Genomic DNA, 13,738 nt, shown 5'->3' with positions numbered 1-13,738 from the left:
CGGGGCTACAGATGCGAGTGCCGCGGGGCTACAGATGCGAGTGCCGCGGGGCTACAGATGCGAGTGCCGCGGGGCTACAGATGCGAGTGCCGCGGGGCTACAGATGCGAGTGCCGCGGGGCTACAGATGCGAGTGCCGCGGGGCTACAGATGCGAGTGCCGCGGGGCTACAGATGCGAGTGCCGCGGGGCTACAGATGCGAGTGCCGCGGGGCTACAGATACGAGTGCCGCGGGGCTACAGATGCGAGTGCCGCGGGGCTACAGATGCGAGTGCCGCGGGGCTACAGATGCGAGTGCCGCGGGGCTACAGATACGAGTGCCGCGGGGCTACAGATACGAGTGCTGCGGGGCTACAGATACGAGTGCTGCGGGGCGGTAACCATTTAGACAGGTTACCTTGGTGTTCTTGGGCACAGGGACTATGGTGGTCTGTTTGAAACATGTTGGTATGACCGACTGGGTAACGTGTACATTGTATTTAATGATCTGGAGGATGATGTGCTCATAATGCTGTTTGTCTGTTTGTTTACGGGGCGAAGCCAAACCCACATTTCCACATTGCGTGGACAATCCATACATTATTTCTTTTTCCTCCAATAATTCTTATTTCAAATGTTGTAATTCTGTGAATGTGTCTAATCTGTGTCTGTAGCTTGGAGCACATAGCCAAGATCAAGGCCACAGAGGGGATGAAGACGAGGGACCTTCACAGACTGGGAGATGAGTACAACTCTATCTTCATCAGTACTGAGAGCTACAGGAGCGCCCGGTTGGCCGCTGGGGCCTGCTTTAATGCAGTACAGGCTGTTCTGACGGGACAGGTTGAACATTACCTCCATCACGTTGACCTCTAACCCCGCTGTGTCCAGTACATGTTAAAAGTTAGGCACTCAGGCTGCCTTTTGTGAGGACATAGTTTCCTGAATTAATTACTGTAAAGCCGCAAAAATGGTTTTAAAATTCTTTGTAAAGTCTTTGAAAAAGTGATGTTTGTTTGAAAGAGCAGAGCCTTTTATTAGTCAACATGGTTGTATTATCAGACTTAGGGTTACACAATTCCCCTAAACTTTCCCCAATTACCCAGCATTCCAGGCTGTTGGATTCCTGGATTTCCTGATTATTCCTTCCTGATTCCAGGTATTTTCCAACTGGGATTTTTTGGAAAACTAGGGAATTTTGGGGGAAGTTCCTGGAATTTTGCAACCCTAATTATCAGACTGTTGTATGTCCCCCCCCTCCCACCAGGTCCGTAATGGCGTGGCCATCGTGCGCCCCCCTGGTCACCATGCCGAGAAGGACGCTGCCTGTGGGTTCTGTTTCTTCAACACCGCCTCCCTGACTGCCCGATACGCCCAGTCCATCTCCCAGAAGCCCCTGCGGGTCCTCATCCTGGACTGGGATGTTCACCATGGCAACGGAACACAGCACATCTTCGAAGAGGATGACAGGTACCTAGCCGTGCCTGTTCCATTTCTGGTGCACTGCTTTTGACGAGGGCCCAGAGGGGTTCCGCTGCTCTCCTCTCTCCATCCAGGGTCCTCTCCCTCACTAACTCCAACCCTCTCCTCTCTCCATCCAGGGTCCTCTCCCTCACTAACTCCAACCCTCACCTCTCTCCATCCAGGGTCCTCTCCCTCACTAACTCCAACCCTCTCCTCTCTCCATCCAGTGTCCTCACTAACTCCAACCCTCTCCTCTCTCCATCCAGGGTCCTCTCCCTCACTAACTCCAACCCTCTCCTCTCTCCATCCAGGGTCCTCTCCCTCACTAACTCCAACCCTCTCCTCTCTCCATCCAGGGTCCTCTCCCTCACTAACTCCAACCCTCTCCTCTTTCCATCCAGGGTCCTCTCCCTCACTAACTCCAACCCTCTCCTCTCTCCATCCAGGGTCCTCTCCCTCACTAACTCCAACTCTCTCCTCTCTCCATCCAGTGTCCTCTACATCTCCCTGCATCGCTACGAGGATGGGACCTTCTTCCCTACTTCCGAGGACGCTCACTACAACAGAGTGGGCGAGGGGAAGGGAGCAGGGTTCAACGTCAACATCCCCTGGAATGGAGCCAAGATGGGCGACGCGGAGTACCTTGCAGCTTTCCACTCAGTGGTCATGCCCATCGCTAGAGAGGTACAGTATCCTTCCACTCAGTGGTCAGGCCCATCGCTAGAGAGGTACAGTATCCTTCCACTCAGTGGTCATGCCCATCGCTAGAGAGGTACAGTATCCTTCCACTCAGTGGTCATGCCCTTCGCTAGAGAGGTACAGTATCCTTCCACTCAGTGGTCATGCCCATCGCTAGAGAGGTACAGTATCCTTCCACTCAGTGGTCAGGCCCATCGCTAGAGAGGTACAGTATCCTTCCACTCAGTGGTCAGGCCCATCGCTAGAGAGGTACAGTATCCTTCCACTCAGTGGTCAGGCCCATCGCTAGAGAGGTACAGTATCCTTCCACTCAGTGGTCAGGCCCATCGCTAGAGAGGTACAGTATCCTTCCACTCAGTGGTCAGGCCCATCGCTAGAGAGATTCAGTATCCTTCCACTCGGTCTCTCTCTCTCTCTCTCTCTCTCTCTCTCTCTCTCTCTCTCTCTCTCTCTCAATTCATTTCAAAGGGCTTTATTGGCATAAGAAACATATGTTTATATATCGATATTAAACAAAAGTGAAATAAACATTGAAATATGAACACTAAACATTACACTCACCAGAGTTCCAAAAGAATGAAGACATTTCAAATGTCATTATGTATATATACAGTGTTGTAACGATGTGCAAATAGTTAAAGTACAAAAGGGAAGATAAATAAATATGGGTTGTATTTACAACGGTGTTTGTTCTTCACTGGTTGCCCTTTTCTTGTGGCAACAGGTCACAAATCTTGCTGCTGTGATGTCACACTGTGGAATTTCACCCAGTAGATATGGGAGTTTAATCTGAGGGAAATATGTGTCTCTTATATGGTCATACATTGGGCAGGAGGTTAGGAAGTTCAGCTCAGTTTCCACCTCATTTTGTGGGCAGTGAGCACATAGCCTGTCTTCTCTTGAGAGCCAGGTCTGCCTACGGCAGCCTTTCTCAATAGCAAGGCTATGTTCACTGAGTCTGTACATAGTCAAAGCTTTCCTTAAGTTTAGGTCAGTCACAGTGGTCAGGTATTCTGCCACGGTGTACTCTCTGTTTAGGGCCAGTCACAGTGGTCAGGTATTCTGCCACGGTGTACTCTCTGTTTAGGGCCGGAGGATATTTTTGCAGAATTTTGCATGCGGAGTGTCAATTTAGGGTTTGTCCCATTTTGTGAAGTCTTGGTTGGTGAGCGGACCCCAGACCTCACAACCATAAAGGGCAGTGGGCTCTATGACAAATTCAAGTATTTTTAGCCTTAAACAGTTGGTTTCTCCCACTCTGTAGTTTGACCCGGGCCTTAAACAGTTGGTTTCTCTCCCACTTTGTAGTTTGACCCGGGCCTTAAACAGTTTTCTCCCACTCTGTAGTTTGACCCGGGCCTTAAACAGTTGGTTTCTCCCACTCTGTAGTTTGACCCGGGCCTTAAACAGTTGGTTTCTCCCACTCTGTAGTTTGACCCGGGCCTTAAACAGTTGGTTTCTCTCCCACTCTGTAGTTTGACCCGGGCCTGGTTCTGGTATCGGCAGGGTTTGATGCAGCCAGGGGGGACCCTCTAGGAGGTTACCACGTGACCCCCCCGGGCTATGCCCACCTCACCCACCTCCTGATGGGCCTGGCAGGCGGCAGAGTATTGGTCATCCTGGAGGTTAGTGGTCTGCATTAACACACACACAGACACACACACACACACACACACACACACACACACACACACACACACACACACACACACACACACACACACACACACACACACACACACACACACACACACACACACACACACACACACACACACACACACACACACACACACACACACACACACACACAGGCATGCATACACACATAACTTTGATGATACAGTCATAGCAATACAAGGTTATAACATCTACAGAAAAGACAGAAATGCCAATGGTGGAGGTGCTGCTGTTTATATTCAGAACCACATTCCTGTAAAGATTAGAGAGGATCTCATGTTAAATACTAGTGAAGTAATATGGCTACAGGTTCATCTGCCTCACCTGAAGCCCATTCTGGTGGAAAGGCACACACCTGTCTATATAAGGTCCCACAGTTGACTGTGCATGTCAGAGAAAAAAAACAAGCCTTGAGGTCGAATGAGTTGTCCGTAGAGCTCAGAGAGAGGATTGTGTCGATACACAGATCTGGGGAAAGGTACCAAAACACTTCTGCAGCATTGAAGGTCCCCAAGAATACAGTGGCCTCCATCATTCTTAAATGGAAGAAGTTTGGAACCACCAAGACTCTTCCTAGAGCTGGCTGCCCGGCCAATCTGACCAATCAGGGAGAAGGGCCTTGGTCATGGAGGTGACCAAGAACCCAATGGTCTCTCTGACAGAGATCTATAGTTCCTCTGTGATGGGAGCGCCTTCCAGAAAGACAACCATCTCTGCAGCACTCCACCAATCAGGCCTTCAAATCAAATCAAACTTTATTTGTCACATGCTCCGAATACAACAAGTGTAGACTTTACTGTGAAATGCTTTACTTACAAGCCCTTTAACCAACAGTGCAGTTCAAGAAGAGTTAAGAAAATAGTTACCAAATAAACTAAAGTAAAAATAATAAAAAGTAACAGGTTTTATATAAGAGGGTACCGTTACCGAGTTCATCGGCGGGGGTACAGGTTAGTTGTGGTAATATGTACATGTAGGTAGGGGTGAAGTGACTGCATACATAATAATTAGTGAGTATCAGCAGTGTACAAAACAAATTGGGGGGGGGGGGTCAATGTAAATAGTCTGGTGGCCATTTGATTAATTGTTCAGCAGGCTTGTGGGTAGAAGCTGTTAAGGAGCATTTTGGTCCTAGACTTGGCAGTCTGTGACTTGGAGAAAACAGTCTATGACTTGGGTGACTGGAGTCTCTGACAATTTTGGGGGGGCTTTCCTCTGACACCACCTATTATATAGGTCCTGGATGGCAGGAAGCTTGGCCCCAGTGATAAACTGGGCCGTACGCACTACCCTCTGTAGTGCCTTGTGGTCGGATGCCGAGCAGTTGCCGTACCAGGCAGTGATGCAACCAGTCAGGTTGCAACTATCGAGGATGCTCTCGATAGTGCAGCTGCAGAACTTTTTGAGGATCTGAGGACCCATGCCAAATCTTTTCAGTCTCTTGAGGGAGATGAGGTTTTGTTGCGCCCTCTTCACGACTGTCTTGGTGTGTTTGGCCAGCAGGAAGCCATTCCTCAGTAAAAAGCACATGACAGCCCGTTTGGAGTTTGCCAAAAGGCACCTAAAGGACTCTCACACCATGAGAAACAAGATTCTCTGGTCTGACAAAACCAAGATGGAACTTTTTGGCCTGAATCCCTAATAAACCCCAGGAAGAGTAGGTGCTGCCTTGACAGGAACTCATGGGGATCCATAATAAACCCCAGGAAGAGTAGCTGCTGCCTTGGCAGCAACCAATGGGGATTCCTAATAAACCCCAGGAAGAGTAGCTGCTGCCTTGGCAGGAACTAATGGGGATCCATAATAAACCCCAGGAAGAGTAGCTGCTGCCTTGGCAGGAACTAATGGGGATCCTTAATAAACCCCAGGAAGAGTAGCAGCAACCAATGGGGATCCATAATAAACCCCAGGAAGAGTAGCAGCAACCAATGGGGATCCATAATAAACCCCAGGAAGAGTAGCAGCAACCAATGGGGATCCATAATAAACCCCAGGAAGAGTAGCAGTAACCAATGGGGATCTTTGTTAAATAGAAAATGCACAGACACCTTCTTGACACCATCTGGTGCCGACTTGCTCCACCCTCGACAACCACTGTGATTATTATTATTTGACCCTGCTGGTTATTCAGGAACATTTGAACATCTTGGCCATGTTCTGTTATAATCTCCACCCGGCACAGCCAGAAGAGGACTGGCCACCCCTCAGAGCCTGGTTCCTCTCTAGGTTTCTTCCTAGGTTCTGGCCTTTCCAGGGAGTTTTTCCTAGCCACTGTGCTTCTACACCTGCATTGCTTGCTGTTTTATGGGTTTTAGGCTGGGTTTCTGTACAGCACTTTGAGATATCAGCTGATGTAAGAAGGGCTATATAAATAAATTTGATTTGATTTGCCATAAATACATTTTCCTTTGTCATGTATTAGTGACTTATTTAGTCATTTTCATCAGAAGATAGCTAGATGACACAGCTACATATCACAGTCATAGTAAGTCCATTTCTCCCCAATGTAGCTGTCAGCAATGTCAGAGCAGGAAGTGTGAAACATTCTCTCCCGCACCTCTACAGGGTGGTTATAACCTGACTGCCATTTCGGAGTCTATGTCTGCCTGCACCAGCATTCTCCTGGGAGACCCCGCTCTGCCCCTGCCTCCCTTGCCCGCACCTCACCCCAACGCAGCAGTCAGCATCAACAAGGTCATACGCACCCACTCCGCCTATTGGCTGTCCCTCAGGATACAGCGTGAGTCCTGTTTCTCTGTCTGGAACTCTCAGGAATCAGAATTTTAGTTTTATCATCTGTTTAAAACGACAGGAGCCGTATACCAGGGGGAGCCGTATACCAGGGGGAGCCGTATACCAGGGGGAGCCGTATACCAGGGGGAGCCGTATACCAGGGGGAGCCGTATACCAGGGGGAGCCGTATACCAGGGGGTCGTATACCAGGGGGTCGTATACCAGGGGGTCGTATACCAGGGGGAGTCGTATACCAGGGGGAGCCGTATACCAGGGGGAGCCGTATACCAGGGGGAGCCGTATACCAGGGGGAGCCGTATACCAGGGGGAGCCGTATACCAGGGGGAGCCGTATACCAGGGGGAGCCGTATACCAGGGGGAGCCGTATACCAGGGGGAGCCGTATACCAGGGGGAGCCGTATACCAGGGGGAGCCGTATACCAGGGGGAGCCGTATACCAGGGGGAGCCGTATACCAGGGGGAGTCGTATACCAGGGGGAGTCGTATACCAGGGGGAGCCGTATACCAGGGGGAGCCGTATACCAGGGGGAGCCGTATACCAGGGGGAGCCGTATACCAGGGGTTGTCGTATACCAGGGGGAGCCGTATACCAGGGGGAGCCGTATACCAGGGGGAGCCGTATACCAGGGGGAGCCGTATACCAGGGGGGACCGCATACCAGGGGGATGTAATGTTTTCCCTGTATTGTTTTCCTCTCTAATCAGTACCAGAGTCTCTCCGTCTGTCTCTGCCAAACCCCAAACCCCGAGGGAAGAGGACTTCTAAGGGCAAGAAGTCTCCCAGACAGGGTAACCAGGGCGGGGCCAGCCCTGGTCAGGGGTCACCTCAGACCACACCTCAGACCACATCTCAGACCACACCTCTGCCCTCTGGTGATCGGGGCGACCTTGACCTGGATGACCTCACAAAGGGACTGGTGTCACTCGACCTAAACCAAAGTACCTCAGCCAATCCCAGCCCAGCGTCCGTCTCTGTGGGTGGAGCCAGGTCGAAGGTGAGGCTCAGTCCTATGAAGAGCCCAGTTGTTAAAGAGGTTAAGACGGAAGCTGTTCCAAATACGCCCGAGATTCTCCAACCAACGCCTGACGAGACAGAGACGCCGGTAAGGAACCGTGGGAAGTCATGGTCACATACCAAACGGCACCCTATTCCCTAGTGCACTACTCTTGACCAGAGCCCTATCCAAAGTAGTGCACTATGTAGGGAATAGGGTGCCACTTTGGATGTAAGCTTTTGGCCGAGATCCCTGCTCTCTGTTTTTAGATAATTTGTGTACTTCTGTGTGAACTCATGGGGATTGGATCAACTAAACTTTTGGGTTGGAGGGTAGCCTAGTGGTTAGAGTGGAGGGGTGGGAGGGTAGCCTAGTGGTTAGAGTGTAGAGGTGGGAGGGTAACCTAGTGGTTAGAGTGTAGAGGTGGGAGGGTAACCTAGTGGTTAGAGTGTAGAGGTGGGAGGGTAGCCTAGTGGTTAGAGTGTAGAGGTGGGAGGGTAGCCTAGTGGTTAGAGTGTAGAGGTGGGAGGGTAGCCTAGTGGTTAGAGTGTATAGGTGGGAGGGTCTGCTAAATGACTTAAATGTAAATGTTAAATGAGGGTAGCCTAGTGGTTAGAGTGTAGAGGTGGCAGGTAGCCTAGTGGTTAGAGTGTAGAGGTGGGAGGGTCTGCTAAATGACTTAAATGTAAATGTTAAATGAGGGTAGCCTAGTGGTTAGAGTGGAGGGGTGGGAGGGTAGCCTAGTGGTTTGAGTGGAGGGGTGGGAGGGTAGCCTAGTGGTTAGAGTGGAGTGGCAGGGTAGCCTATTGGTTAGAGCGTTGGACAAGTTAACCGAAAGGTTGCTAGATCAAATCCCCCGAGGCTGACAAGGGGAAAAAAAACTGTCGTTCTGCCTCTGAACAAGGAACTTAACCCACTGTTCCTAGACCAGTTAACCCCCTGTTCCTAGACCAGTTAACCCACTGTTCCTAGACCAGTTAACCCACTGTTCCTAGGCCAGTTAACCCACTGTTCCTAGACCAGTTAACCCACTGTTCCTAGACCAGTTAACCCACTGTTCCTAGACCAGTTAACCCACTGGTCCTAGACCAGTTAACCCACTGTTCCTAGACCAGTTAACCCACTGTTCCTAGACCAGTTATCCCACTGTTCCTAGGCCAGTTAACACACTGTTCCTAGGCCAGTTAACCCACTGTTCCTAGGCCAGTTAACCCACTGTTCCTAGGCCAGTTAACCCACTGTTCCTAGGCCAGTTAACCCACTGTTCCTAGGCCAGTTAACCCACTGTTCCTAGACCAGTTAACCCACTGTTCCTAGACCAGTTAACCCACTGTTCCTAGACCAGTTAACCCACTGTTCCTAGGCCAGTTAACCCACTGTTCCTAGGCCGCCATTGTAATTAAGAATTTGTTCTTAACTGACTTTCCTAGTTAAATTAAGGTTAAATTTAAAAAAATAAAATGCTGGCCTTCGACTCTGACCTCCATCAGAAACAGACGGGGTTTATTTTCACCAGGTTATTTTTATTTTTTATTTTACCTTTATTTAACTAGGCAAGTCAGTTAAGAACTAATTCTTATTTTTAATGACGGCCTAGGAACAGTGGGTTAACTGCCTGTTTAGGGGCAGAACGACAGATTTGTACCTTGTCAGCTCGGGGGTTTGAACTTGCAACCTTCCGGTTACTAGTCCAACGCTCTTAACCACTAGGCTACGCTGGCGTTATCAATGATTGGAAATGTGAAACTTTTCTCCTGTTGACTGGCTCAACTGGCAAGATACATTGTTACTGAATTACCATCCTAGGCGGTCGCCATGGCTACCTCAGACCCAGTTACCAAGGGAGACCAGGAGAGCGGTGCGGTGGAAGGGGCGTCTGGTTGCTCCAAGGAGCCGGTGTTTGAGCTGTTCTGTGGAAACCAGGATGTGGACGGGGTACAGATGATATTCAGTTTTCTCCTTTCGTATATTTGTTGAGGTGTTATCGGTAGAACTGTGGATCCAACCCCTCCAGGTCTTGTCTAAAATACAAAGTAAAAGAAAAATAGTCTAAAATCTCGGTACGCCGAAGATAACAATTTGCGATTGAGGCAGAAATCTCATGTAACTTTTCAGTATTTTCAAGAGAGCAATTTTCGCCTTTTTTTTCCCTCCCAACCCCTCAGAGCTCTATGTACGTGGTGGATCCCCTGTCCTGGTGCCCCCACCTAGACTCAGTGAGGCCTGTTCCTGTTGGAGGTATAGATGTGTTTCGGCCCTGTGAGGACTGTGGAACCGACACTGAGAACTGGATCTGTCTCTGCTGCTACAAGGTACTGGAAACAAAGGACACTTCATGTCCTCTTAACCTCACATCATCTCCAGTACCAGCGTCTGGAGGTCGGACCTCTACCAGCGTCTAGAGGTCGGACCTCTACCAGCGTCTGGAGGTCGGACCTCTACCAGCGTCTGGAGGTCGGACCTCTACCAGCGTCTGGAGGTCGGACCTCTACCAGCGTCTGGAGGTCGGACCTCTACCAGCGTCTGGAGGTCGGACCTCTACCAGCGTCTGGAGGTCGGACCTCTACCAGCGTCTACATCTTAACAGAATCACTTCTATTCATGTACATTTCATTTAAACAACTTTAGAAATTCTTTATCAACCACAAAGCAACGCTCTTCTTAGTATGAAGATAAATATATTGTCGGCAATAAGATATACAATTAACTTTGTTGTCCTCGATTTAGTGCTTGGACATCATAGCGAGATGTAACATGCCATTCTCCTGACTAGTGTTTTTTGTCTTCGCTATGTCAAGGTGTACTGTGGTCGCTATGTCAACCAGCACATGTTAACCCACGGCGTGGTGTCAGAACACCGGCTGGTGCTGAGCTTCGCTGACCTGTCGGTCTGGTGTTACTCCTGTCAGGCCTACGTCCACAACCAGGTGAGAGGAGGAGCGGGTCAAATCGGAAAAGTTTGCAACACAGAAAAGATTGTTAATTTTCACTTTTCACTTGTAAATGTCCACAATTTCGCTACAAGTTTTTGCTAATTTTGTTAGCATTCTGGTAATAGACGGACAATGTGCTATTTTTTGCGCCCCCTTGTGTGCTATGCTAGTAATACCATAAATCCTGGGATGAGAGAAGGACGCTACATTAATAGACAAGCGCAGAACTACATTTAAAACAAGAACAATATCAAGGTTGTGTACCGACTCAATTTTGAGACAACAACAGAGGTCTACTATTCTAAATGTTTATCATTTACCTTTTTAATATATAACATTTACATTCAGTACGTACACAGCTACAGAGGCTACACAGCTACAGAGGCTACACAGCTACAGAGGCTACACAGCTACAGAGGCTACACAGCTACAGAGGCTACAGAGGCTACACAGCTACAGAGGCTACAGAGGCTGCACAGCTACAGGGGCTGCACAGCTACAGGGGCTACACAGCTACAGAGGCTACACAGCTACAGGGGCTACACAGCTACAGGGGCTACAGAGGCTACACAGCTACAGGGGCTACACAGCTACAGAGGCTACACAGCTACAGAGGCTACACAGCTACAGGGGCTACACAGCTACAGGGGCTACACAGCTACAGAGGCTACACAGCTACAGAGGCTACACAGCTACAGGGGCTACACAGCTACAGGGGCTACACAGCTACAGGGGCTACACAGCTACAGGGGCTACACAGCTACAGGGGCTACACGGGCTACAGAGCTACAGGGGCTACAGAGCTACAGGGGCTACACAGCTACAGGGGCTACACAGCTACAGGGGCTACACAGCTACAGGGGCTACACAGCTACAGAGGCTACACAGCTACAGAGGCTACACAGCTACAGAGGCTAAGCTGTATCGGAGTCAGACACTTTCTAAGGGTGGTTTTAACCCGGGGAGAAGAGTGTTCATACTTGTACATTTATAAAGTGGGTTAGCACCAACCTTAGCCCAGGGCTAGCTGACTGCGCTAGAGCAGGTTTAGCACCAACCTTAGCCCAGGGCTAGCTGACTGCTCTAGAGCAGGGTTAGCACCAACCTTAGCCCAGGGCTAGCTGGCTGTGCTCTAGAGCAGGGTTAGCACCAACCTTAGCCCATGGCTAGCTGACTGCTCTAGAGCAGGGTTAGCACCAACCTTAGCCCAGGGCTAGCTGACTGCGCTAGAGCAGGTTTAGCACCAACCTTAGCCCAGGGCTAGCTGACTGCGCTAGAGCAGGTTTAGCACCAACCTTAGCCCAGGGCTAGCTGACTGCTCTAGAGCAGGGTTAGCACCAACCTTAGCCCAGGGCTAGCTGGCTGTGCTCTGGAGCGAGGCTTAGCACCGACTTTTCGGGGCTAACCAATCGGTTACTTTGTTACCTAATTTGAATTTTCCCATAAAAATTGACTGTTGGTTTCAGATAACTCTGCTTGTGTTGAAGACCGTACTCTACTTGTGTTGAAGACCGTACTCTGCTTGTGTTGAAGACCGTACTCTGCTTGTGTTGAAGACCGTACTCTGCTTGTGTTGAAGACCGTACTCTGCTTGTGTTGAAGACCGTACTCTGCTTGTGTTGAAGACCGTACTCTGCTTGTGTTGAAGACCGTACTCTGCTTGTGTTGAAGACCGTACTCTGCTTGTGTTGAAGACCGTACTCTGCTTGTGTTGAAGACCGTACCGTCTGCTTGTGTTGAAGACCGTACTCTGCTTGTGTTGAAGACCGTACTCTGCTTGTGTTGAAGACCGTACTTGTTGTGTTGAAGACCGTACTCTGCTTGTGTTGAAGACCGTACTCTGCTTGTGTTGAAGACCGTACTCTGCTTGTGTTGAAGACCGTACTCTGCTTGTGTTGAAGACCGTACTCTGCTTGTGTTGAAGACCGTACTCTGCTTGTGTTGAAGACCGTACTCTGCTTGTGTTGAAGACCGTACTCTGCTTGTGTTGAAGACCGTACTCTGCTTGTGTTGAAGACCGTACTCTGCTTGTGTTGAAGACCGTACTCTGCTTGTGTTGAAGACCGTACTCTGCTTGTGTTGAAGACTGTTGGTTTCAGATAACTCTGCTTGTGTGAAGATCGCACAGGGCCAGTAGTAGTCTGAGGCTAGGAATAATGGGCTAGCTGACTGCTCTAGAGCAGGGTGTGAAGATAGCACAGGGCCAGAAAGTAGTCTGAGGCTAGGAATAATGGGCTATTATTAAGGTATTTTGTTTAATGATGTTCCCCATGTGCTTAAATCTCTTCTTTCTCTCCTGTTATTTTCTCTCCTGCCCTTCTACCTGTTGTCCAGATGGTGTTTGAAGCCAAGAACGCTGCCCACTGTATGAAGTTTGGAGAGGACATGCCCCTCTCTAACTGAAGCCATGAGAGAGAGAGAGAGAGAGAGAGAGAGAGAGAGAGAGAGAGGACATGCAGTGACAACAACACGGAGGGAGGGGGAGAGAGAGAGGACATGCCCCTCTCTAACTGAAGCCATACATGGACGACGACACGCAGAGAGAGAGAGAGAGAGAGAGGACACGGAACATATGTTGTTGTGAAAGCAAAATATAAAAGACTACTGTTCTGGTCTCGGTGCTATTGTTAGTGCCTCTGCTTGCTTGGCAGACATGACTGTGCCTTTAAATCTCTCTTTATATTCTCACTTGTCTGTCTGTCTTTGTCACTCTCGCTCTCTCCCTCTCTTTCTCACCGTGTGTCTCTCTGCCTTTCTCTCTCCTTTTTCTCTCTCTCCTTTCTCTCTGTCTCTCTCTCTCTCTCTCTCCTTCTCTCTCTCTCTCTCCTTTCTCTCTGTCTCTCTCTCTCTCCTTTCTCTCTGTCTCTCTCTCTCCTTTCTCTCTGTCTGTCTCTCTCTCTCTCTGTCTCTCTCTCTCTCTCTCTCCTTTCTCTCTGTCTCTCTCTCTCTCCTTTCTCTCTGTCTCTCTCTCTCCTTTCTCTCTGTCTGTCTCTCTCTCTCTCTCTCTCTCTCTCTCCTTTCTCCCTTTCCCTCCCTCCCTCCCTCCCTCCATCCATCCCTCCCTCCCCAGCCTAATGTCAATGAGTACAGTACCATCAAGCACACCATACATCAGACCAGTGATTATGTTGTCTTAAATATTAGTGCTAACATCAGTCATACGTTATTGTAAATATCATCTTTGTTTTAAATACATTGAACTCATTGACTGTTCTCAGTTCATTGTATTTGCCAAA

At 49.4% G+C, this 13,738-nt stretch overlaps 1 protein-coding gene across 2 annotated transcripts in view; it reads left to right on the top strand.

Annotated features, from left to right (window-relative positions):
* Positions 1 to 13,283, top strand: part of hdac6 (histone deacetylase 6) — a 32,545-nt gene extending 19,262 nt beyond the window's left edge. For both annotated transcript variants that reach the window (XM_046344780.1, XM_046344779.1), the window contains exons 18-27: positions 653 to 821; positions 1,246 to 1,448; positions 1,934 to 2,126; positions 3,617 to 3,766; positions 6,387 to 6,561; positions 7,280 to 7,677; positions 9,376 to 9,504; positions 9,735 to 9,881; positions 10,368 to 10,496; positions 12,837 to 13,283. In XM_046344780.1, the coding sequence (XP_046200736.1) occupies positions 653 to 821; positions 1,246 to 1,448; positions 1,934 to 2,126; positions 3,617 to 3,766; positions 6,387 to 6,561; positions 7,280 to 7,677; positions 9,376 to 9,504; positions 9,735 to 9,881; positions 10,368 to 10,496; positions 12,837 to 12,905 (1,762 nt within the window). In that variant the 3' untranslated portion in view covers positions 12,906 to 13,283. The remainder of the gene's footprint in view (positions 1 to 652; positions 822 to 1,245; positions 1,449 to 1,933; positions 2,127 to 3,616; positions 3,767 to 6,386; positions 6,562 to 7,279; positions 7,678 to 9,375; positions 9,505 to 9,734; positions 9,882 to 10,367; positions 10,497 to 12,836) is intronic.
* Positions 13,284 to 13,738: the final 455 nt, after the last annotated feature.

Source organism: Oncorhynchus gorbuscha, linkage group LG03, assembly GCF_021184085.1.
Source record: "Oncorhynchus gorbuscha isolate QuinsamMale2020 ecotype Even-year linkage group LG03, OgorEven_v1.0, whole genome shotgun sequence".
Classification (NCBI taxonomy): Eukaryota; Metazoa; Chordata; class Actinopteri; order Salmoniformes; family Salmonidae; genus Oncorhynchus; species Oncorhynchus gorbuscha.
This window is presented reverse-complemented; position numbering and strand designations above follow the sequence as displayed.